General features: G+C 36.0%; 1 protein-coding gene across 2 annotated transcripts in view; it reads right to left on the bottom strand.

Moving 5' to 3' along the window:
• The window catches only part of PREX2 (phosphatidylinositol-3,4,5-trisphosphate dependent Rac exchange factor 2), a 180,909-nt gene that overhangs the window by 73,857 nt on the left and 80,978 nt on the right, over nucleotides 1-26,074 (bottom strand). For both annotated transcript variants that reach the window (XM_055705100.1, XM_055705099.1), the window contains 13 exons: nucleotides 22,212-22,315; nucleotides 20,845-20,894; nucleotides 20,218-20,293; nucleotides 19,399-19,471; nucleotides 18,086-18,228; nucleotides 17,848-17,940; nucleotides 16,393-16,541; nucleotides 13,883-13,968; nucleotides 11,514-11,650; nucleotides 8,378-8,495; nucleotides 7,321-7,505; nucleotides 4,395-4,556; nucleotides 275-497 (listed from right to left, as the gene is read on the bottom strand). In XM_055705100.1, the coding sequence (XP_055561075.1) occupies nucleotides 275-497; nucleotides 4,395-4,556; nucleotides 7,321-7,505; nucleotides 8,378-8,495; nucleotides 11,514-11,650; nucleotides 13,883-13,968; nucleotides 16,393-16,541; nucleotides 17,848-17,940; nucleotides 18,086-18,228; nucleotides 19,399-19,471; nucleotides 20,218-20,293; nucleotides 20,845-20,894; nucleotides 22,212-22,315 (1,599 nt within the window). The remainder of the gene's footprint in view (nucleotides 1-274; nucleotides 498-4,394; nucleotides 4,557-7,320; nucleotides 7,506-8,377; nucleotides 8,496-11,513; nucleotides 11,651-13,882; nucleotides 13,969-16,392; nucleotides 16,542-17,847; nucleotides 17,941-18,085; nucleotides 18,229-19,398; nucleotides 19,472-20,217; nucleotides 20,294-20,844; nucleotides 20,895-22,211; nucleotides 22,316-26,074) is intronic.

Genomic DNA, 26,074 nt, shown 5'->3' on the forward strand with positions numbered 1-26,074 from the left:
AAACATTGAAATACTGTCTTGCTTAAAACTTCATATATTTAATTTTGCATTTCATTTTGCATATCAAAGTCAAGTTACTTGAGGGAAAATTATTGTGGATTTATGACTACTTTTTATTATGCTTTAAAAATAAACCTAAAGTATTATACTAGAGGAATTTCATAAAGCCATGTCTTTAGTTTTAATATTTGGGACATAAACCTAAACCAGTTACCTCTTAAGGCTGTATTATCTGAAGCACCAGCAGTAGCTCTTTCAAGCTCAACTGACTTACCTTGATCAGTGCCTTTGTTTTCCTTTTCATGGGAAAAATGTTTTCTGCTGTCTAATTGTACACCAAAGGCACTACCAAGGGAAGTTAAGGTTTTAGGGTAAGACACTTCCATCACATTGATGTGGCAATTGGTTGGACAGAAATCACTGCTGTGAAGTGGTGAAATCTTTGACTTAGCTTGTTTGAAGGTAGGCCAAGCTCTGTTTTTTAATACTCTTGAAAACTGGAAGTGAGAAAGAAAACAAAATTTTTATTAACAGCTTAGGATGCATCAGTACTTGGTTGACAAAACTTGTGTACCTGAAGAGAAAACAAAAGTTTAGTGTATTCCAGGCATCCTTGACTTCAGATGGCTTGACTTCATGATTTCCATCTTTACAAGAGAAAGAAAAATATTTTTCATTTTCTATTTTTGAGGGGGGTTGAAGTAAATTATATTTACAAATGTAAACAGCCTTGTAAAAAGGAGACAGAATTTATTTCCCTTGCAATGTAATAAAATATTGTGTCCCCCTGGGAAGAAAGATTGGAAATGCTCTATGATCCAGTGCTGTACTACACATGACATTTATAAACACCTGCTGACATAGATGTTTTCAAGTCAATGTCTTGCAAAAAAATCTGATTTTTTTGCCTGAAGCTGTAATAAAGACAGAATCGGAAGCCATGAATTACGAATTTCATATTCAGGAAGGATGAAGTCCATGCTAATGGTTCCCTGGGCTGCATTAGGAGAGGTGCTGCCAGCAGGTGGAGAAAGGTGATACTGCTCCTCTACTCAGCACTGGTGAGGCCACACCTGGTGTACAATGTCCCATTCTGGGCTTCCCAGAAGTAGACAGGCATGGACATACTTGAGAGTCTCCAGCAAAGGGCCACAAGATGATTAAGGGAATGGAGCATCTCCCATAAGAAAAGGCTGATAGAGCTGGAACTGTTCTGCCGGAGAAAAGAAGGCTCAGGGGGATCTCATCAATGTGTTCAAAAACCTGAAGGGAGGATGCAAAGATGATGGATCCAGGCTCTTTTCAATGGTGCCCAGTGACAGGACCAGAGGCAATGGGTACAAATCAAAACACAGCTGTTTCCTCTGAACATCAGGAAACAATTTTTCACTGTGAGGGTGACTAAGCACTTGCACAGCTTGGCCAGAGCAGTTGTCAGACCTCTCTCCTTGGAGATACTCAAAAGCCATCTGGACACGGTACTGGGCAACCATCTCTAGGTGGTCCCACTTGAACAGGGGGGTTGGACAATACCTCCAGAGGTCCCTTCCAACCTCACCTATTCTGTGATTTTGAATGATTCTGTGAAGCTGATAAACACTGGATCATAAAAACCGCAAACACCATTTACAGACTTTGCTAGTCCACCACCTCTTCTCTCACCTATGTATCAGTTCAGCAATTATGAAAATTCCCACCCCCCACCCTACACACACACACCCATTTTATGGTCTAATTCTAATGCAGTGCTTTCGTATCTTTTTCACTATAACACCTGAAATTTTGTACACACTCTTGAACAGGCTTGGAGGTTTTTGGTTTTTAAGATGAGATATGTCAACCCAAAATGGCTAAGACTAAACCATACTAAGTTTGGACATTCAGAAAATACACCCACTTCAGAATCCTAAAAGTCATGAGATTGAGCTCTCCCATCAGAAAAGAGACTTGTCAGTCACAAGTAGGATTTTTGTCTAAACATGTCCTTTTCCCCTTTCCAGTGCAGTTTGTGGTTAGGGGAGGATTTTTTCTGGAAAAGACATAATCAGTTCAAAGGCCCCGTTATTTTAATCACCCTGTCTCTCCAGTCAAAATACTGCGCAGACCTACCTCAGCTATGGAGCATAGATCATGCATAAGAATAGTTTCAAAGTTAACTTGCAAAGTTCCTTCCCTAATAAATGTCAGTACAAATTCAATCAGTCAAGTTTTGACTAACACTTCAGTTGAACAAAGGTATGTCCCTTCTGAGTAATAAAAGGTTTTTGTGCTGGGATGTAAATTTTGGTTTGTTTTGGTGTCATATTACTCCAGCCAGATGAACATTTGACTGATTAATTACATTTAAATCTTTATATCAGAACAAGATCTGGAAGATTACAAGAAATCCAATTATGGAATTACTTGAAGGCTGAAGAATGTACAAATAGTTAAGAAGGGCACTAAGGACATTCAATGATGAAAATGTTCCTGCAAGCAGTACATATTTCACATCTCAATCTCCCACACATCCTGCTCCAGAGAGACCGAATGCCTGGCTACAATTTAATCAGGTCATAAGTCAGGCCCAAAATTCTTTTCATATATGTGTTGAGAAACATCTGGGACTCATGGCCCTGGACTTGAGATCTATTATGAGCAAAATGTTCTGATAATAATAATAGTAGGAACTGCAGAAATCTGCAGAGTTTCTATTTATAGAATTTGAACTTTCACAGTGAAACCAGCAGCCAAGCTGGGCTCAGGCACTCCAGAACTCTCCTGTAACTATGGTTACCTTTACTTTGCCAAGAAAATGACATACCTATTCCTGAAATTCACTTGTGTTTACTAATTGTCATTAAGAGCTGTAACTGTGAAACTACTGATTTTTGAGAAGATGAGCTTGAAAGTGCAGTTTATATCAGCAATACCTGCTTCTAAACAGTATAAGCTCTACAAAAACTTCCCTGAGGCTGTCCATTTCATATCCAGCATAACACAACAAAATTTCATTTATTGCCTTGGCCTCCAGTAAAGAGATTATATATCGTGCTCAATATTTTTGCTACAGAAAAGGTATAAACCACCTACATGTTACTCAAACTCTAAATACATTATTATTAATGTTAAGACTAACTAGTTTATTATTTTTTTAAAAAATATATTGATTTGTAATCAAATTGAAACCACAGAGGTTTATAATTCAGGCAAACAAGAGAGAATGAATGTTTGGTAATGCAGTATTAATATGTTTTTGATGTCCCCTTCAGTGACTCCTCAGTTTATTCCATTTCCTGTCCAAGAGCACCCTGAAAAGTCTTTGGAAAGCTGCTTTTTTGCCTTCATCCTACTGATGTTTTCCTTATAGTTTTCCCTCCTTTTCCTTTGAAAACCAAGAAAACAGTATCTGCTCTTTTCCATGCAACTTGTAGAATGGTGTGAATTCTACACTGAACCTCTTTTTCCTTTTCTTTTTCCGTTTTTCTTTACAATTTTTTGCATATTAACTCTCAGGACAGACCAGTTTGTAAATGTTCCAGCTGAGATCCCCAACTGAGATAAGACAGGGCAGAGCCAGTTCTATGTAGCCATTCTGGGCCTATTTCAAACTAGCTCCAAACTCCCAAGGCTTAGGTTGTTTGGGAGAGGAACCAGAAGCCAGGGTGAGAAATTAAGTTTCCATTAACAAATTGGCAAATGGTTGATTCATTTATGCCCTGCTCAGATATACAACTATAGAGAAATACACCGACAGCAACTCGAGGTCATACTCTGGGTTATTTATTAATTCACATCTCATTAATTTAGATTTCAAGTGTATGAAAGTCAGCACCTTCTTTTTTCCATGCTATCATGTTTTATTAACCCAAGTTAATCTAACAATTTACAGAGCTATTACTGTTAACAGTAATGCTAGAAAAAGTCGTACCAATTTGAAGGGCATAGAAGATGAATAAAAGGGCAACAATTTGTTATTTAAAATTAAGATGCATTAGAAGGAAAAAAAAAGTTTGCTGTTATTGCTTCATTTTTAGTTAACATCTGCAAATTCACTAGAGTATTGGTTTAAGACATTTACAAGAATGCTGGGCCTTTTGTGGGAAATATGCAGTTGATTGTATCTAAAACTGAACACAGTAAACAAGAAAGGATACAATCTACCCAGTGACTAAAAAAAGGGATCATAAAGATCATAAAGAGCACAGTTTGAACACAGTTTATGCAATTACTCAGTTTAAGCAGTCACACCTCAAAATAGCTAAACTCTCAGCTATATTTTTGCCATTGCAATAGACATTTTTAATATTCAAAAATTCAGTATGTTTGAACTCTAAACGTCCAAACTGTACCACATTCCCCTGTTTTTCCCTTAAAAGACCAATATCAACAAGGTTAGGACATGTCGGTCATACCTTTTTATAACTAGAGATTCTTCGGTAGATATGCTCAATTTTCTCACTGCAAATGACGCTGAATTTACTTTGAAGCTCAGTGGGGATCACTTCGTTTAAGGAATTGAGGCTGTTGCAATTCTGCACAAAATGTTCATCACTTTTTGCCAGTGCTTCAAGAATCTAAGACAATAGAAACAAGAGCAGTACGTTATGAAATATGATGTTTAGGATAACCTCTTAACCCCTTACTTATAATCCCTTACAATTAAAGCTGAAAAGCGTGATAACCAGTTGCCTTTTAACATTACAGGCAAAGCTGCATAACAACAATTAATAAAACTTGGGAAGCAAACATTTTTTTTAAATCTATCTCCTGCAGAAGTTATACACATAATAACTACTTTTATTTGGCTTCTCATGACATTGTCTGATAATGGGTTTACTACTAATTTACTACTAATGTAACCATTATAGCTCCTCCGAAATACATTGTCTGCTGTATTTTCTTGAACAGCACACGTTGCAAAGCTGATATATTAATTCATTACTTGTAGCAAAACTTTGGTCTGGCAGTATAAGCAATACTAACACGTTGAAAAAGCATGCAAGAAAACTGAGTGCTATCCTCTTGTACATTCTGCATATATAAACAGGAAACAGAATAAGCTATACAAGTCTTGCTATGATGGAAATAGAGCCAGCAAGTGATGGTGATAGAAAACTGAGGAAAAAAAGGCATGTTGCAGAGATGAGGGTAGTATATAGCCCTTTTTTTGGAGTCAGATTTACATTTCAAGCATTGAAATTTGTGTTGGGGAACTTGGGAGATGCTGGTTGGGTCCAACTCTGAAGATTGGTTTGAAAAAACACCCCAAAATGGCTTTCTAAGAAAGGCACCCAAAATCCATATTAAGGCACCTAAATAAGGAAAGGCTCACATTTTAGAGATACTCAAAGAAGTGTGGACAAACAACACATACAGTATTAATCTATCATGAGACTCATGTCTGTACGTCACTTCTGCTACAGTTCATTATTACACTATTCACGATCACAGATAGAATATATGATTTATAAGCTGGACCGAGGAGTTTTGAAAAAAATGACAACATACAGAAATTTTGGAGTGCAAAACCTGAAGTTTTTAAGATGTCACAGATTATAAATGACTAGTTCCTGAGAAATTTTTTTCTACAGGTCCCCAGCAGGATGAATTAAGCCTTTAACTCTTCTGCTACAGTGTTCAATTACTCTACTAAAACCCCGCAGTCACTTTGGTCATACTTTTAAGCTTCCTTTATGTCAGGTTTAATCAATAATACAAATTCAAATAATTCAAGTGAGGTTTTTTGCAGCTGTGCATTAAAATAAGTGCATTCAAACCCAGTAACTTTTGCAGCACAAGTTTGCATGCTTTCTCGTCATAATAATTAACACAAAGATTTGCACAGTATAGGAAAGCAGGGCAGGATTACTTCATTGCCTAATGCCAAGCAGCAACAAATACACACCATAGAGAGAAGGAAGCATATGGAGAGAAGCATAAGACCCCACTGAACATACAGAGAAGTTTATGCTTACATCATTTAAAACCATTTGCATTGATGAAGTGCTATGACACTTTTTATTATTGCCTTTGAGTTAAGGGACCTGATTTTTCTACCACTGGACCTTTTGTAGTCATTTAGACCACTATCACTTGATATAAACACTACATTATTCTAACACAGTCACATTACATCTCCTTATTGTTTTCTAATAGTTTCTAAATATTTAATTAGTCAGCCTAATCACTAAGGGTGATGACACTGCATTATTTAAGGCCACAATCAGTGTTCTGGAAGTACTCCTTCACTTAACTACTCTATATACAAGAATGGAAAAGTATTTCATAAGCAGTTAGAAAGTAGTAACTTAAAAAATTTATATGAAATTGTTTACAATTTTTTTTTACAATAATTACAGCAAGAATTAACATCTTTAAGGCCAACGACCTGAAGCATTGACTAGACCAGCTCTAGCAAATCTTGCGATGCTGGTTCAAGAAGTTACTCCCCTGTCTATCAACCTGACTGGCTCCAAAGTGAAGTCAGGGAAAAGAAACCTTTGCCCATGTCTCAGTCATTTCAGTAAAATATCAGTACTTTAGTTTACACTTCTGATGGAAATATCAACAGAAAAAGAAATTTGCAGGGATCAATACACTCTCCAAAAGTAAAGAAAAAGGGCTTTCATACTTTTATTAATTGTGCTTTGCTAGCATGCGTATGTGTGTGAAAAGATGAAAACAAACTTAGTAAGAGAGCTGTATTACTACAGTATTTGTCAATCTGACCCAGACAGTATTATATATATACAAAATTTCACATCCCATTCACAGCAATCACAGATTTTACTATTTGGAATATTCACAAAATAAAAACTCCAAAGTAAATTTTAAAGTTGCACTTTTTCTTTTTCTTCCTCTGTGATTTTGCACCTGTATGTACAGCTTTATTTTACTTTCAAACACAGAAAAGACAGAGCTTGTGCTACTCCTCCTACTGAAACAAATTTTAAAAGTTGAACATGCAATCCTGATGAGATTAAGTAACTTTTGGAAACTATAGCCTACTTTCACCAAGTTTTGACATATCAGTGAGTCTATGACTTTCTTTCAAGTTTTCTTTGATAATTAAGAAAAAAGGGAGGGGGGCAGGAGGAACAGAAGACCTTAAAGTTCTTTTATATTTTTTCCAGTTTAGAGGCTCAATTTTTAACCACGCCATAACTTAGTTTGCTTCCTGGATGCACAATCATTCTCCAAAATGTCAAAGGTATAAAGGTGACCAATTGTAAGATACTAAATAAAATACATATAATCCTAAGAATAAGCAAGAGACAGATGTCAGTCCATTGGTATTAAGCATAGTAAGAATTAATACATATAAAAATTGCTTCATACCTTTGCAGTCAAGCTGAAAAATCCTTTTGGTTCAATCATTTTTTCTAACACGTGGCACTTTATTCCAGCTGTGCTGTCATACTCATAAACCACCCCATACTCCAGATGAACATTGTCAACAGTGAGACTCACATGATCCTTCTTCCCATCAATTATTGCCATAGTGTTAAATTTGTCAATTACCTCTAGAATAAAGAAAATAACACAAATCAGTTGAGGAGGGCTGGTCATTAAACAAACTGAAAAGGACACAGGCAAACATTCTAGTAACAGGTATACTCTGATCATTCTATTTAAAAATGCTCATCAAAAAACCTACCTACCAGCTGAATAATTTAAAAATCAGAACACCAGTGGGTTTATGGATGTTAAAATACTAGATTGCTAAAAAGGCATGAACAGACAAGTCACAGTAGTCCCTCTTTAGAAACAGTTATTGAAGGGACTAATTTAATTTCATTTATAATCCAGAAACATTAAAAAAAAAACAACCAAAAAAAGGGAAAACTAAGAACTTTAAATAAACTAGAAGAAAATTACCATGAAAAAACTGTCAACATTCAGAAATGAAATCACAGTATCAGCATTTACCCAGAGAACATAAATACAGTTCACGTTAACTGTCGCTTTAATTACCATGATGCATGAGTGCAGCTTTATCTAAATGTTAATTGCCTGAAAATAATCTGAAGGATAACTGATCTGTTATTTCTTGTGCAGTAGTGACTAATGCATCTAATTTAGCCTTAAATGATTACCAGTAGTGAAAACAGATTAGGTAATTCCTAGGATTATGCATCCTATGAATGAAAATTGAACAGATTTTCCCGAAAGTGTTCACAGAAGCTTTTTCTCAAAATGGGAAATATAATAATTTTTAGAGAATGGCAAATTAAATTTACATGTTTAGAATGCATGAAAAAGCAAATCATTATGTAAAATGCACCTTACAGTCTGCTTGCAACTTCCTCTCTGAAAACAAAACTACTGCTTGTATTTTTCTTGCTACTACACAAACGTTCTGATCAACAACAAAATCAAAACAAGCATCACATACCTTCCACTTTGCAGTCAAAGGCATCTCCTCCATCATCTCCAGAGGGCTTGGTGTTTGTTTTCTGAAGATCTTCCTGTGCACTTTCAATGCTGTTGTAAACCCACTGTATAGAATCTTGCTAAAAATACCAAACAAAAAAAAGACAGCTAGGAAAAACTTTGCAAGTACAATTGGTAGCAACTTATTTCATTGCTCTCAAACATGAAATATTTGCTTTAATTCCCTGATTATTACTAGCTTTACTGCCTTCTGAGCTCCAAGTTTATAACCATTTTTTTAAAACTACAGATAATTTTGGTGTTCTCCAAAACCATCTGAGGTATTTTGTCAGCTTTTTATTTCAGAATGTACTATCATGAGACAATATGAGGTCTGTGATACCATGACATCCATCAGTTTCATGTCTCTGCCAAATACAATATAAGGCATTTCAAATCAAACTGCACATTGAAAAGTATTTGAGACAAGAAGTTGTGAAGAAATAAAGAGAACCGATTTTTGTCTTGCTAAATCTGCTGTGCATCTACCGAACAAAGATATGCTGTGTCCAGTTAATCTATCACCCATGTGCCACTGGCAAGAAAAATATACACTACAGCTTTCATTACTTATACTTGCCTTTACTACAGTTATTTTACTAGATGTTCCTTATTTTTGCCCCAGCTTAGCAAAACCCCCAAAAAAGACAGAATCACAGGCCCTGGAAATCCTGCATCTCATGCAACTGAGTGACACATGAGCACAGAAATAGTGACTTGGTCATACAACCTATAAAGAAGCCACACATATGCCTTAGATCTTGTTTTCCCCCCTTAGTTACTCAGCCACACGCCCATCATATCCTTGTGGAAGGGCCTATCAAGCATGCCATCTCCAGACTACTTCTTCTCTTACCCTTACCCTTCAAAAGCAGCTTAGCAGTCAGCTTATCACTCCCTCTCCAACAGCTACAGCAGAATAAATGGCATGACTATGACTAATCCTAATTCACAGACTTTAAAAAGTTGTTTGTGGAAGAGTTCAAAGTTAAGCAATGATAGCAAAAGTTTAAGCCAAATGTTACAATTGTCACGCAAAATCCCAAGCACATCTGATTATGCTTCTCTAACATACAATATTCAGCTGCTATCTTTGCCCCATTAATCATAGATAACTATATTTTTGTATGACTAAGATACTGTTTCCTAAATTCATCCATGCTCTACTTTTCACTCAATGGCACTGAACTTATTTGATCTTAGTATGACCTAATAGAAGGAGTAACAACTTAAACTGGTAGTCTGTTTCTCCAAATTTAACAGAAGACAGAATGCAGTATGATTTGGAGCAATGGTCTCCAAAACCATTACAGAGGCACAAACTAAGCATAAAATTGTCACAGCATGATGAGTATCACTGCAAAGAAATTGTAATTCTAAGAAGTAAAATCTGCTTTCAATTTTCTTTTTCCAGACAAGACAGAAATAATATAAACACTGTCCAAAAGAAGTTACTCAGTTATTCACACTGCAAGAATCTGAAATGAAACTTCATGCTCCAGGCAATCAGGAAGAGTCCTCACCCTGAGAAGTGGAATATGCAGGAAACAGAAAAAGTTCTCTTTCAATTATGCAATTGCCAATGACAGGAGAGACTGAAATATTAAATTGATATTAATTAAATAAGCTAATGCACTGTACTTACAAAATAGGAGAAATCCATAATCATCTTCCCAATAATTAAAAACTCAAACTTCTGAATAGGAAATGAAATTTCAGCTGTCTTGACACCCATGGGAAAACTGCCATCTATTTCAGTCTAGACACTTCTCCCATAGCATTTGATAGCACTACATCCTAAATGAAGTTTTTCTTGTCAGTCTGAGGGATTTTAGTTATTTGTGATCTGCTGAATTGTGATAGCTGCTTTTTAAGATTGAAATAAATACTCTGTATAGGAAAAAGTGTTAAATACTCCAACATATTACACAAGTGGATTAAAAAAACAAAGTAATTTTGCATGTCAAGGCATTCATGCCAGCCAACATTAATCAGTCCTCTCTGGTTGTCACTAATCCCTATAGGAACTCTACAGCTGCACTCAGAGAGAACACACCTGCTATAAAGAATTTAACTTATCTATTATTCTAGCCAGTTATGCTACTAGTGCACAAAACACCCTCTCTTTACTAGAGTGCATCTTCCTTTAAAGAATAGGTGGGCTTGATCTTAATATGGTATGTAACAACTTAAATTCTGTATTAGAGTTTAACCACAAATGTCCAAACACTTCCATAAAGACTGTATTTGCATGACACAGTTCTAACTACCTCTTACTTGTAATTCTTATCTCATATCTATGCAGTTGGTGTGGGAGAAGGATTTCACTCTTGATTTTAATTGGATTTTTCTTCTCAATTAACATGTACTGGAAGCATTTGTGAAGTTAATTAATGATACTGAATCACAGTTCATGAAAAATTTGCAGGAACTTGGAAAAATTACATTACAGAATCCAGCTGGTTTTGTTTTCTTCTTAAATTTTTTGCCTTGGGATCCTGAGATTTTCTCCTAAACTAACGTGAAAAAGATAACAAAAACTGCATGTATGTATTAAAAAAAAAGATAAATTTTGAGTCCTTGAATGTATGTTTGTTCCCAAGATTGGGATGCAATGGGAAGACAGAGACTTTTATAGGTGGAATATGTGCACTCTGCTATGTGCTGAAGTGTTACAAAATCCTGGAAGAAGATCAGCTTTTTTTGCATTGCATTCTCCTGCTGCTGAGCTGGCAGAGAGCTGTGTAAATCCCTCTCCATCACGATGAGAATATACCTCATAATGCTTTCTGCACAGAACTGCAGAAACACTTGAAATAATCCTTTAAAAATACCATATGAGAAAAAAAAGAGCTGTAGCTTTATATTTATTTCAATGGAGAAATTAAATAGACCTCGAACATCAGCAATATATTGAGCAATCTTTAACTTCGCTACTTCAACTGGCCTCCCTTCACTTTTATTCACCACTCCTTTCCCCTCATCCCATTCAAACACAACAGATGTGGACAAAGATAGAGAGTACGCTGTTTACTTTGACAAAAAAAAAAAAAAAAAAAAAAAGAAGAAAATCTGCAAGGGTATGAAGTGAGACATACCTGCATTGGCCGTCTGTACTTCCTGCAAGCCGTGACATGAGCGATAACACTTGCATGAGTCTCTTTGCTAACATTAATTCCATTCACTTTGATTATGCATTGGCCAGGATGAAGACCCGCTGCAGCTGCCACCGTTCCTATTAAATAAACCCACACAGATAACAGACTTCTTTTCCTAAACATCTCCTTTAGAGCTTTCAGTCCAAAAGCCTGATTTAAAAATCAGAATCTGCTCTCACTGACTCTTACTTAGTTCCTCTGACCACAGGATGCTTCTGCAGTCAGCTAGACTCCAAGAAAATGGAGTTCCCCAGCAGATGATTCCATAAAAAGAGATCACACTTTTTTCTAAAGGCTGTTTAATAAAACAAATGTCGATTAGTGATACGACAGTGTGGAAATTCCATCTTAAAGAAAATGATTTTAAAAGGATAAAAAGGCTCCAGCTTGAAACGACAGTGTGGAAATTCTGTCTTAAAGAAAAGGATTTTAAAAGGATAAAAAGGCTCCAGCTTGAAACTCACTAATTATAACATAGACCACTTTTATTGTGATTTTTTTTTATATGCCGCAAGCTTATGAGCATCTTGACTACTTTAGATGTCTGTGTTTTAAATATAAAACAGCAGCTTTCTGATAATCCATAAAGTATCACAGCATACTAGTGTTTCTTGTTAAACACTAAGCAAAATACCCAAATCCAAAGCATTCCCAAGGATCTTGTTCTTATTTTAATCTTTTTACCAACTCTTTTATAACAGAGTGCTTTACGGATTTATTCAAAATACGCAAAGATAATCAAGTAAGAGATCTCAATTTTTTTGTTTGTTTTGTTTGAGAAAAAAAAAACCAACAACACCAAAACTTTCTCTTTGAGCAACATAAAATAGACGGTTTGACAATTTATTTTCACACTGGAATAACCACCTTGGGAAAATCTTCTATGCATTGAATAGGTACTACGAAAATAGCAGCTGTCTCCAGGTCTTTTCAGTGTGACTCAAGCCCAGTCTTGAAAGACAGCCTGTTGGAGTATGGCCTTAGTTCCAGCTACCTGAACATTCTCTATTGCCTAGAGACTGCAAGGCAGAGATGCAGAAGCTAGCTCCTGTAAAAGAAAAGGCTAGACTGAATTTGCAGGGCTGACAAATAGAAAGCTTGTCATGACTTGTCAGCTGAGCAGACTTGACAAGGAAATAGCTTAAATAATATACCTGGATTTCCTTCATTTTAGGTACTATCAGGTTAGATGAGAGCTGCATTTTAAATGCAGTATCAAAGAAAGTCTTTGGAAATTACACCATTACGAGCTATTGATCGCTTCCCAAAAAAAGATTTAAAAATAAACGTTTAAATAGGCCTTATTACATCTCTCTCTCTCCAAAAAAACCCATACCATTTCTTCAAAAAACTCAAGGTCCCAATTCAGCAAAGTATTTAAGCATATGCTTAAAATCTTTCAGGTTTAGCAAACCACACAAGCAAGCACTTACATATTGTTGAGGCTAATTGGAATAAAGTATGTACTTAATGAATAAGGATAGGCAGTTGAATTGAGATCCAGGTGCAGAAACAATTATCACATCAGCTCAACAGTCTGTGGTTTATTACTTTCTCTTGAAAACCTAATTTCTGGCACCACAGCCTAGAAAAAGAGTCATCAGCTTTGTTCAAATCTAGCTGCTTTGCAGATCTGTTCACTTTAAATTCCTCAATTACAAAAGGGAGGGGGGAGGGGGGGAAGACAAAACTGCCCCACAATAGCTGAAAATACAGTGTTAGTTGGCTCCACCTCTAACGACATGTGACAGCAACAAAGAATGCTTCTTTGCAGAAGGACTTTTATTGCTAGTGTACCCAGTCAATAACATACTGAGTTAGGGATGGCAAGCATTTGACAATCCCATCACAAAATGGACAAAACAGTGTTTAGAGGAAACACTGCAATTACTAAAACAGACTAGATTACTAGCACCCTTGAAAAGATTTGTGAAAATTGCATTTTCTGTAAAATGTTTTCAGAACACTGCAGAACCACATGGCTACCTAACAAATTAATGTTCAGGAAGTGAGTGGTTCCCAACACTCATTTATTGGAGGTGATTTTGCATCCAACAGCTATTCCTTAGTCTAAAAGAATGCACAGCCTTAACTTAACTTCCCTACATTTGTCAAAAGCCAGAAAAACTATCCAAAGCTTACAAAGTATAAGAACACAAAATAATCTTATTTTGTTTTATTTAATACTGTATGTTACTTTAAAAGAAACAAAGAATCTCAGCTGAATCACTGGACCTAATTTGGATTTATCTCAGCCATGCCACTTAGACATGAAGTATCTGTTTACCACTGCCATTGACAGCTCTTACCTCTCCCAACAGCATGGACAACTGATGGGCCAAATCCTCGGATTTGGAATCCAAGTCCATCTGCAGAATCAGGAATCTTCACTGTCCTGATACAAGCAAACATTCAATATGAATGCAGCAAAAGGTAGCATTTTGTTATTCAAGATAAAAGTGGACAACAGTAAGTAGGTTAAAAGGGTGCAAGATGCCCCACTTTCATTCACTTCACAGTCTCAGATTCAGCATCGCTCATATTCCAGACACTTTGTACCACTGACATCAGAAATCAGAGCGAAGTGAGATAACAAAACCAGTCAGAAGAAGGCAATACTATTTTGCAGGGAAATTCAATATGCCAATTACAACCTAAGCACCACGGCTTTAAAATTCCTCCCAAAGGGACTGCAGTTTGGGTAAGTTGCCACAGCACAGAACACTGAAAGCTCTGGGAAGGCAGGCAGTCTCTCAGCTAAGAGGACAGAGCCTGGGGACCACAGATCACGGCAAGCCTTGACAAAAGAACTGCATTAGACTGCAGAGACTAGATCCATATTACAATTTGTTACCATCGAAGTGTCTGCTTGGTGAGTTTTATTGAAAAAATATTTTGTTGCAGTTTTCTTCTAGCACCTATAGAAAGTACTGGGTTTTGTAAAGCAAGAATTGGCTACTGCTGTTCATATAACTTGTAAGCACATTGTGCTGCACTCCTGCTGGGTCTTAGTGCAACAGTGATATGCCTACTGACAAACATAACCAACAAAAGCAGTTCTGAGAATCAAAATTCACATTTGCTCCTTAAAATGAAGCCCTGAGCTCACCCAAAGTAAGCTAGCATATCTGCATGATATCAGCTCAGGTTCCAGGAAAAGCAACACAGCTGCATTAGCCCTAATCAGAGCTAGTTAGGTCATGCATAACAGTGCACTCATTCAACTTCGCAGCCTTTACTTCCAGAGCCAGCTTCCTTATTACTTAAGGGATCTTTGCTACAAGCTCCATTTGTCAGTGCAAAAGCAGACAAATTCAAATTGATGCTGAAAAGTGATTTTAGATTTGGACCGTAATAAACTTCATTTACAGGTGGTTTTGAATAGCATCACTGCATCATTTCTTGTACCTTCGGTTTTTTCTGGTATACACGTTTAGTATTTGGAGATGATTATCAGCAGAGGTGAGATCCAAAACCCACTGAAGTCTACACATTTTTTAAAAATATTAGAATATTCTTGAGCTTAATAGATTTTAATTTGAAATATTTTCTGAAGTATAGCATCATTTAGTATACTTATATATTAACTAAAGTTGATACAATCTATATGGTTTCATTCTGAAAATGTTTTGTGAACATGCTAATGAGCTATGAAAGACCATCACTGGCAATTTAGGCCAAGAATTTAGGAAAGAATCGTCTCTTCTGCCAACACAGTTGTGCTAGCAGCAGCTCCTGACAAAAAGCAGGCAGCACTGAGAAACAAATTATTCAACCCCTCTGAACTCCTCATTCACTAGATCATCTCTGTTAATCTTGAAATCCACCCATATTTTTACAGGCAAGATGTGTCAAATTAAACCAAGATCTACATTAAAGAAAGGCCAAGTATATGCCTTTTATGTTTGCTAAACACTATCTTCTACTGGTTTGAGGAAAATTTTTTTGGTGTTGTTTTTCTTTGTTTGGGTGTTTTCTCGGAGTATCTGTCCAGATGATCATCTTTATGCCATATTTCTTTCTTTGCTCTTTTCCCCTTTCTGGGTGCCATATGCATTCCACTGCATAACAGGAGAAATGTGTCTCCACTCCACCACTGAACCAGACTCACTTCCAAGGTACTTTGCGCTATCTGGTAAGAGAGGATGGTTCCTCCTTACCCTGCAAAATTTGATCAAAATTTCTCCTGACCACTGTTTCTTACTTTCCTCTTCCTTTCGTATGTATAAACTAGTAACAACTGTATTAACTTTATTAATAGACCTATACTCATTTACATACTTACTGAACCCAGCCATTAGGCCTCATTTTGTATTTCTTTAACGTAACAAAAATTGCATTTAGGTAGGAATGGTCAAAACAGAAACACATCTGTTACATAAAGGTGGAGAGCTGTTTACTTGCTCCTGCTGTTAACACAACCAGCACACATGCTGAAGTGGCCCATTAGATCACAGAGTCCAACTTCTGCCAAACCAGCAACTAATCCCCAGACAGAGGAACTTGTTTAATAAACACAGTGAGAGGTAAGTGATCAAACCAGTTCATATAGTCAGGGAAACTTCATGTTCTCTTGTGGCTCCTGCAGGTATTTAAAGTGGCAGAGCTGATGAACTAAAGCACTTGTGTTTCACTTTTGCTGACTGTCAAATGTAATAAAACAAAATCAAAGCATATCAAATTGCTTGACCTTACAAAGTCAGATTAGATGCAGCATTTCAAATAACTTTACAGTAGTGCTGTCTGAAGTTCCACCAATCCTTTAAAATTCACTTCAACTGTAGTTTGTAAAAATTCCCCCAAAGGAATGTCAACTTACTCCCGTGGTTTGGTGCTCACAAGAACCCGCAGGGGCTTTCTGCTGTTTAAACATGCTTTTAGGAAGCAATCCACTTCACTGAAGGGTCGCAGAAAAACCAGGTCACCGTTAATGGCAAAGATTTTTTTCCCAACCTCCAAGCCTGCCATCTAGAAAACAAAAGCAGTTGTGTATATGTTTGTTTTTTATAACCACTAACATTATGTTTTCTTCTGCTGGCATGAAATCCCAATAGAAATAATGACACACATCTTCCCTGTACATTCTTTACGCCTCCTTCAATTACCATGTGCAAAAGACTTACACCACAAAACATTTCTAGAACTGGTTAAACTAATATGAAGGGTACAGTAAATATTCATTCTGAAGAGATCAAAATACAAGACTAGTCTTAATCAAGATTTTATGACAGTATTACAATATCAATTAATATTTGTAATATTTAACACTATAGCTTGAGGCAGTTTATTTTTTATGATATTACCTAATTTGTCCATCCATCATTCTCCAAAGGAACTAAAGCTTATTTTCATAAGGAAAGACCTGATTAATATTTTAGTAAGTTAGTATTTATTAAGTTCCAAACCAAAACAATATCCTCAAACGTTTCATGGCTTTTGAGCCAAAGGTATGGCAAGCCAAACTGCATAGAGTTTTTAAACTCTGGTCTAACAAGAAAGGAACTGTACCCAGCTGGATGGCAGGAGTACACAGAGCAGCTCAGGGCACAGGCTAAGCTTTACCACTGTCTGAGATCACAGCAAAACCTGACTGCTATAAATCACTCCTGTGTGGCTCTGTGACTGTATTATATTATTGATTTGTCGTATCTATTTTCATCTGAAATTTCTATTCCAATATGAGATTTAGAAAGGCTTGAGATCCAGGTTCAATTTTTTTCTCTCATGGAAAAGACCCATTCTTTATACATGTATAGAGACTCCCATGCAGTTCAGTAGAATATGAATTTAACCAAAAAGTATCTAAAGCAATACTAACAAACAGAAAGGCTGCAATTTACTCATTCAGATTGTCAAATTCTAAACTTTATCCAAAGCTTGACACATCCTTTTTTATGAAATATATCAAGTGTGACTCACAGACGAGCTTTATATTCATTTCATATTCTACCAAAAATATTTATTCTACTCATGATTAATGTCATCACTGGAATATTATAAAATGTACAAAAATAAAATGATAAATTTTATATCACCGCTCAACATAACAATTTACCTGAGCAGAAAATGAGTGTTGATAATGGTCAGAACAATATTTAAAAAAAAAAAAAAAAGGAAAGAAAAAAAGGAGGAAAAAAAAGATTCACAACCACAGCTTTCCTGGAAAGTTGTTGTTGTTACCTTCTACTACTACATATTTTGCAAACTGATGTACAAAACATACACCTGTGATCAAGTGAATAAAACAGGGAAGATAATTTGTAATACTTGATACCTCAGCATTTGATCCTTTCTCCACCACTTTAATAATTGGCACCTTGTTTTTATCTTCTAAACCAAAACCATAGGTGCCTTCATTAGATTTAATCTGAAAAACAAAATTGTTCAAAACACTGTTCAGAAAGGAGAGCTAAAGTATATCTCCATTAAATAACAATACACAGTGCTAACATATTGTCACAACAATCATTTTTTTCATTCATCAAAGCATACTATCATTGGGTTTCACGCACCATTAATGACTTGGCTATGACATTTTCCACTACTTTCAGATCATGTTTCATGAGTCTCTGCTTCATATTTGACCCTTCCATTTCTTCATCCGCATAAAAACGGAACAGCAGTGGTTCATCTTTAAATTCGCTTTTCTCTAACACTGTATAATACAAAACCACACATATTAATCCTTTTTGTTAAATTTTTTAATATAATCTTTCATCTTTTGGAAAATACCAAAAATGCATACACATATTAAATGCTAGCAAACTATTTTTCTGCATGAATCTAGGAAAATCTTAATTTTTAATGTGAACAACAATTTTTATTTGGATCCGTTCCACATAGGTATCACTAAGCTCATTTTCAACAACAACATCTGGATTCCACCAAGCTGAGGATGACACATTAGCCCGAAACAGTTTTAGTGAAAATGTTCAAGCAAAAGTTTTCTTCTTAAAAAGAATTTTAAAACATGATTCTGAACAGTGCTTCTGGAAAACTGCTGGAGATGCTTACCACCAAGTTCTGGCACTCTCCAGGTGGTGAAACATGTCAGGTTCAGTATTAGAAATGGGTTTGGTGGGGATGTAGAAGCAACTAGAACAGCAGATGTATGCAGTTTGTATGTTTAAAAGTGAAAGGAAAAAGAATGAACAATGCCAGACAGGAAGTTAATTCTCCCTCCTTCTCTAAACAAGCTGATGAGAAAATAATTTCTTCCTCTCTTTATTTCAGTAAATTACCTACTGCTTCAATCCTTTCACTGAAATCTTCCCTCTGATGGTATTAAACATGACCTTGTTCACCTCATTTTTGGTACTGCACACACTTCTGCTCTCATCTCCCTCCTTCTTTCTTCACTATTGTCCTTATCATTTTCCCATTTTTCTACACTCCACTTTCTCCCGTTGTCACCATTTCACTTTTTCAAAGTCATGCTCCTCCATACTCCCTTCAATCCCCCCCAGATGTCTCCTTTCTTTCCTACATATTTCCTAAATGTTACTGTCTCACCTGTCCAAATATGTGTTACTATCTTAAGAAATTTCTTTCAAAGTGGCTAATAAAACTGCCCCCTCCTAAATACTTTAGAAGATTAATTCCTCAGTACATGTTTTAAAATTGACTGGAACTGATTTTCAGAGTATACAATAGCTTTTTTTTTTTTTTTTTCCGGAAGACAGTAGCACAGGTCTCTTTAGCAATACAATGAAAGAACTTTCTATCCCTTCTGTAATATCTCTACCAGCCCCTGCATTTCCTTCCAGCTATGTAAACAGCATTAAACAAAAGGTAAGCGTACCTTGTACAGAATGTACTTACTTACCATGGTGCATAAATCCATTATCACAAAGAGCTACGCCGAATATCATAGCTTCCTCCCTTGTCCGGCAATCCCCCTATTAAACCGCAGCATATTTTTAATATATTTTAATGTAGCACCAAGATGGATACTATGCACAATGGCATAACTTCACACGGCTGACAATGGTTAAAGATTATATTTACCACTGCCACCTTCATATATACATTTATAGCATACATATAAAACAATACATACATGTTTATCATAAAATAGTTTGGGTTGGAAGGGACCTTTATATGGTATACCTCTTCATAGTTACAAATAAATGTAAACATTTAAGCAACACTGCATTCTCCATAAAAATTTAACATTAAAGAATCTGAAAGCGTCAACGTTTTTAACTTTTATTTTATAAAACTTATGCATGTTGACTGAGTGGACAGGATACCTTGTTCTTGTTCCTAGTTCACTGAAAATAAAACAGAATTGATGACAGCAAATTGGTACTGACTTTTGTCCATTTAGTTAGTAATTCAGAGTTTTTCAGAGCCTATCCATTTCATTTTAAGCCATGAACAGTGTTACATGCTGAATCACAAAGCTAAGTCTCATTAAAACATTTAAAGTTCAATTGCAAATAAGGAAGATAAGCACCACAGGGATGAGCAGCGTGGCTGCTGATGGCTGATTGCTTTTACTTTACTAGTTTAAGAGGATTACACTTACAGAGGCTGTTCCAATAACCCTTAGACAAAGTGTCTGCATGTTATTCTGCTTAATACATCAGTAACTTAGAATTTAAATGCAAAACATACTTAAATCCAAAAGGTGAATACTTGCCTGTGCAATCAACCAGTCTATCAGTTTGTTAGCCATAACCACAGATTTGTAGGTCCTCAAGTGATAATCTTTATCCCTGTTCAAAACAAAACAATTTTTAAAAAACAAAACCTCAAAAGAGCCTAACAGATGAAAACTTGTATTTTATAAACAAGTTAGTGCAAGCATGAATTGAGTGTGTTCTAATGGTTCAGAAGTTGCCTCTGGAGTAAAAAAGTGAGTCAAACTGTTCAGTGTAGATAGAAAGGAGGAGGCTGACAGTATCTTCCTTGGGCAATAATATCATTGGAGTATAAATACAGTTGTTTTGTTACAGCTGGGACTCTGCAAATAAGGTAATGGGGTGCTAGTAAAGGAGTGTATTAATATATACAGTAAGCATATAAGCATATCCATCAGGACCTAGAAGGCTCTAAAAGTCTGTAAAAAAAGGTCATGTTGAATGGAGCTTGCAATCATTTAATGATTCAGTTATGCTTTTTGTCTTGATAGGCCTTCAGTCTTGTTTGATTACTCCCAAGAGACGAATACTGAAAGGATGGGTTAGGTTCCTACATTCAAACACAGTATCTTCAGGTTATATACTTCTTCTGAATTACTCTCTAAGGATTTCTCAATTGGACTCACCTAATTACTGGGGTAAACAGACTGTGAAGGCGACAGTACAGTCGTACACCCTGTTAAAGAGAAAGATGAGGTTAGTTAACAACACATTCACATCACACAGAATGTTAAGAGGAATGGACACAGTACTTCATTTAGATAGTAAAAAAAGTCTGTTCAAATTTCTGTATATTTTCACATGCCAAAACTTAGTATTTCATTGTAACAATATTGATGAATAAACTGTGAGAAAGAAAACATTTCCGATCTAATCTAAGCTTCACTGAGACACACGCAAAAAGGACAGCTTTAAGGTAGCATTAAAAAAATTTTGAAGGTATAGTACTTTGAAAGAAAAGTATACAAAACCTGAAAGATAAAGCAATTTTTCCATGCATTAAGGTCTACCCAATCACTGGTTGTTATTCTACACACAAAATGAGTAAAAACACTGCGTTTGATTATATACATCCATATGTTACTGGCAAACTGAAATTACAACTAACCAATAAACTCAAGAAAAAGGCAAAAAGACTCAAAGATTGAAAATAGCTTCAATTAAAAACAAAAAATAAAATATTTGGAGGAGTTTAAGAAACTATTATCAGAAAACTGTATTTTAAAAAAGAAATCACATTAGTATTACTTAGCAGACTGTCAAAAAACATTTATGTTTATAACATGCAAGAAAAAACACATATAACAAAAGCTGTGTCAAATTAGATTCCATTCTACTTCGCTGTGCCTAGTAGTTCAGTATTGAAGATTCTTCCAGATACACCTTACACTAACAAATGCCAGCAGAAAAGTAAATGACTCTGTAATGTAATACCCAAATGCTGACATTTTCTACCACCTCAAAATCATGAATATGATTTTGAATATTAATAAGTTTAAAGGCAACTTTGTTCAATCATTTTTTTGTGCTCAGTAATGTAAATGGATAACACTACCTGTGTTTAAACATCTATGTGACTGCAGATTTACTGCCTTGTTAAGGCACTAATAAGAGACACTCAGATTTAAGAGCAAATTAAACCCAATTTTCTACATACAGCTTCATATCTATTAAAATGGACTGAAAATACAATAGACTGAAACACCAGCTTCAGAATAACCCAGAAACACAGGCAATGCATCCTGCATTTGAAACCATTAAATAAGAAAAATAACTAAAAAATAACAAACTTTAATTTTGTACTTAAAATATGTAACAGTAAGCCAAAATCTTCCCTAACAAATGGAAAACCTAATTTGATTCACATAAATACAGAGACAGGCAAGAGTGAGCAGCTGTTGTTTATCCTAGCATAGTATTTTACAATTTTTTCAAGCAGAACCTTCATTTTTGATGGGTTCTTCCTAATAACAGCAACTATTCTGTCCTGTACCTTAGAGATCACATCCTGCATCTCATTTCTGGGGTAGTATGTTCCATCATCGTATCGGAATCTGTACAGCATGTGTTCGGGTTTGAATTGGTGCTTATCTGTAACTAAATTTAAAAAAAAAACAACAACAACAAAAACAAACAAACAAAAAAGTTGTTAGGTGACTTTCTAAAGAAATCAACCAGAGGGCCAACATCATTTCTTCTAGTAACAGCCCATTACACAGCAATAGGTAGACTTCAGACAGGGAGGGCAGGAAGCCCAATTAGATCATTGGCCTTAAGTTCCTTTATGTCACCAGTGACATCTCTTACAATGTTTAAGTAGTCCAGAAGAAACCAAACAATTTCAAGTCACAGGGCAAAGAGTAAGATGAACAAACAGGCAGGGAACAGCCTCAAAAATTAGGTTCTCAAATGTTTTTAGTCTTCAGTACTTTTGTAAAGCATATTAACCAAATAGCCAAATAAAGCTTCTTTTGCAACTATTCATATTACTGTTCCACATCATTCTCTGTTCTAATTCTCACTGAGGCAAATCTCCAATGAACCAGCAAAAATACAAACCCTCCACAACACATCTGATCAGTCTTGCACTGGGGAGAAAAGGGAGAGGGAATGTATTCCTCCATACATAGCCAGCTGAAAGTCTTATGTGCAAGAGACCAGCAATCATTATGAAGGTGTGGATTTCCCCAAAGACCCATGAAAAAGGATGTGAACAGGTGGGTTTCCAGAGTTTCACAAGATTCCAGCAACAAACTTCACAACTTCCAAGTGTTTTGCCAAAACAGTCATATCGTATGATACAAAACTTCTACAGCAAGTCTTTCTGAAACACAGCCGATTCATTTGATGGCTGAGGATAGGACTAGGCACCAGCACCACCCTAGGATAACTGTCTTGTATTAATTACTGTTTTGCTTGCAGATGTAAGCTTTAATTTTTAAACTAAATTTGCATGTCATTGACTGATAAAAGAGGGTATGTCTTCATTAATCAGAGTAACAGGCCTGACAATGTCAGATAATTCTTCTGTGCGTGCCTTCCTATACCAAGTGATTAAACCATCATACATTGTTCTCTTCAAAAAATTTAGTTAGGCATCATAAACTTTGTATAGTCAAGTGGCTTCTGTCTGCATCATTTTTCATGCCCTTCCAAGCTGTTCAGTATCTCCACACATCATCTGATACATGGACATAAAAATTGGACTCCATATGTTAAGTGGTTTCACCAGCATCATGTGCAAGAGCAAAATAACTTCTCTACCTGTATTCAATATATCTACTAACAGTAAAGCCCAGAACACTATCCCAACTGATTGAACTGATGGTTCACGATAAGGTAATTATCCAAAATAACCCCTAAGTTCTTTCACATATCATTGCTTCTCAATACATCAACTACAGACTACAAAATTTTCACATGTAATACCTAGTATAATTATCTAAATTAATTTTAATGGAATATAAATTTAACTCAGCAAAAAAGATATCTTCTAGTTCTGTAATTAAAAAAAAAATAATCCTGCTTTTGAAGGAGAAAAAATATGTTCGACTAGATTAACATACATTAAGAGTTTTTAAAACCAGCAGCTACAGAAAATAGAAAAACCATAACCAGGACAGTATTGCCTAAGGCCAGATTGTTCCTCGCTTTACAGAGATGCACTGGGAGGGAACCAGGACTACAAAGCACCTTTACATTCTTGCATGCCCATGATGAACACAGCAGACTATACCCTTCAAGGAACACGAGCACCACTCTGTCTTTGCAACCTCTACTTAAACACAGTGCACCAGACACTAAAGGAGCAGGTCTACAGAGCTCACACTTCCTGACTTTTAAACATTAAAGCTGATAGAACACTGCATTACCACTGAAATAAGGAACCCCAAGCTGCTTTGCTTGTCACTCCCAACAATGTACCTATATTTTGTCTTGGGACAAATATTTATATGGCACACGCTACGAAAAAGGGAACTGATCCAGGTTTAAACTGGTCTTTTCTTTTACTTTTTTTTTTTTTTTTTTTTTGCCAAGGTAATTTTGACTCAGTCCAAGGAATCGCACAGACATGTAAATATCTATTGATAACACTATCTGGTATTCAGATTCTTTTTGTAACTACAAAGCTTTTTACTGCCTTGAGAGGAAGCTTCCATTTCTAATAAGCAGCAGCAAGAAACTGGACAGAGTATCTCAGCCCATTGGCTAATAAAAGTCATTTCAGATATTAGTGAATGCCACTAGGTGGATTCAAAATAGCAACATACAAATAGATTCTCCCCTTCTGCAAAACTGGGGGGGGGGGGGGGGGGGGGGACAGGGGGGACGGACGACACACACAACAACATGGGAAAACCATAATTTTTCTACTTGCAAGAGATCAAACACCAGGAAATAAAACAATGTCCATCACAACATGGTTCTGTCACTGCTAGAATGAAGCCCAGCACAGTGAAAATAATGGCCAGCACAGTGAATACGCAGTCTAACAAAGCCCTCTATAACATTTGCAATGTGAGTAACAGCCAAACTTTCTTTCTCCCTTGCTCCCTCTGTGAAACAGATGGTTCATTCAACTTATTTTAAGAATTCTATTTTCACTGAACCACAGCTGGATCCACTATTCAAGTAGCATGTCTGGCTCCCATTTCTATGCTCTAATATAATTACCCTTTTATTTCATGAAATTACACAATATTCATTTAACTCTGTATTGAGAAAGTCTATGAGTGTATTTGGGATATAAATTACAAGATCAGGAGAAGAATCTTTAGCAACAGAATCATTCCATTGAAAACAATTCTATGTGTAGTAAACATAATAGCATCTGACATTTGATGATGGTGGAGGAAAACCATGTAGACTGACATTAAAGAATTAAAGACTACATGACTACGGATGAATAACCTTAATGTTTTTCCTCCTACTCTGCATATGTTTAAAATGCACACAGCTAAGTGGCACTCCCACTTTTTTTCCAGTCAAAGATACTGAAAACATCGTGGCAAAGAACTTTAAAAAGTTAAGTATTAAATTCATTGCTGGTTAAATTATTAAAATGTATATTATCAATGATTCCATCTAAATACACACCCTAGATCTATGCTGGAACAGTAGCTAACTTCACAACTGTTTCAGTATTTGTTTTTCTTTAAGGTGCATGTAAGCCAAACATGGCTCCAAAAGTAAGAGTTTCTCCAGCTCATTTATGTGATCCTCTTGGACTGTACCTTGTAAAAGGGACAGAGATGAGGACCTGCACTGGTAAGAGAAAAATGTTACCAATGAAAATTACCTTCAGAAATCAAGCCTTCTTACTGGCTTAAGAATTGAACCATTTCAGAAGAATACTTCTCTCCAGAATGACCTAAATGCAGGTAGACTGACTGAAAGTGTCAGCATAAAAATACCAAATTTAGTAACTATACAATGTAGTGTAAGTAAGGCCTTAAAAGACAAAAGATTTAACTGTTGGGTTCTAGGTTGGATTCCACTAGCTCCGCTTGTAATACCAAACAGACGAGCAGGCACATTTATCAAGAGCCAACTGTGACTCACTCTCTTCTACAATTCTTAATTGAACATGTATCCCTAGAAAGCCTGGCCTTAATAAAAGTTTTAAAATGTTAAAAGCAATCTACCATTCTCTGTTCCCCCAGAATTTATTTTTGTTTACAAGAGAATAGCAATGTTTCTCTAGGTCTCTTAGCAATGTTGTGATCCCAACAGCATAGATGTAATCTGATTAAATTAATGGAGTCTGTCCCAGGAAATCTGCTAGCCATGGACAATGACCCCATGAGGTCCCTGCAAGGATATAACGCAGATTCAACATTAACGACCATCTTTTTG

Source organism: Falco cherrug, chromosome 3, assembly GCF_023634085.1.
Source record: "Falco cherrug isolate bFalChe1 chromosome 3, bFalChe1.pri, whole genome shotgun sequence".
Classification (NCBI taxonomy): domain Eukaryota; kingdom Metazoa; phylum Chordata; class Aves; order Falconiformes; family Falconidae; genus Falco; species Falco cherrug.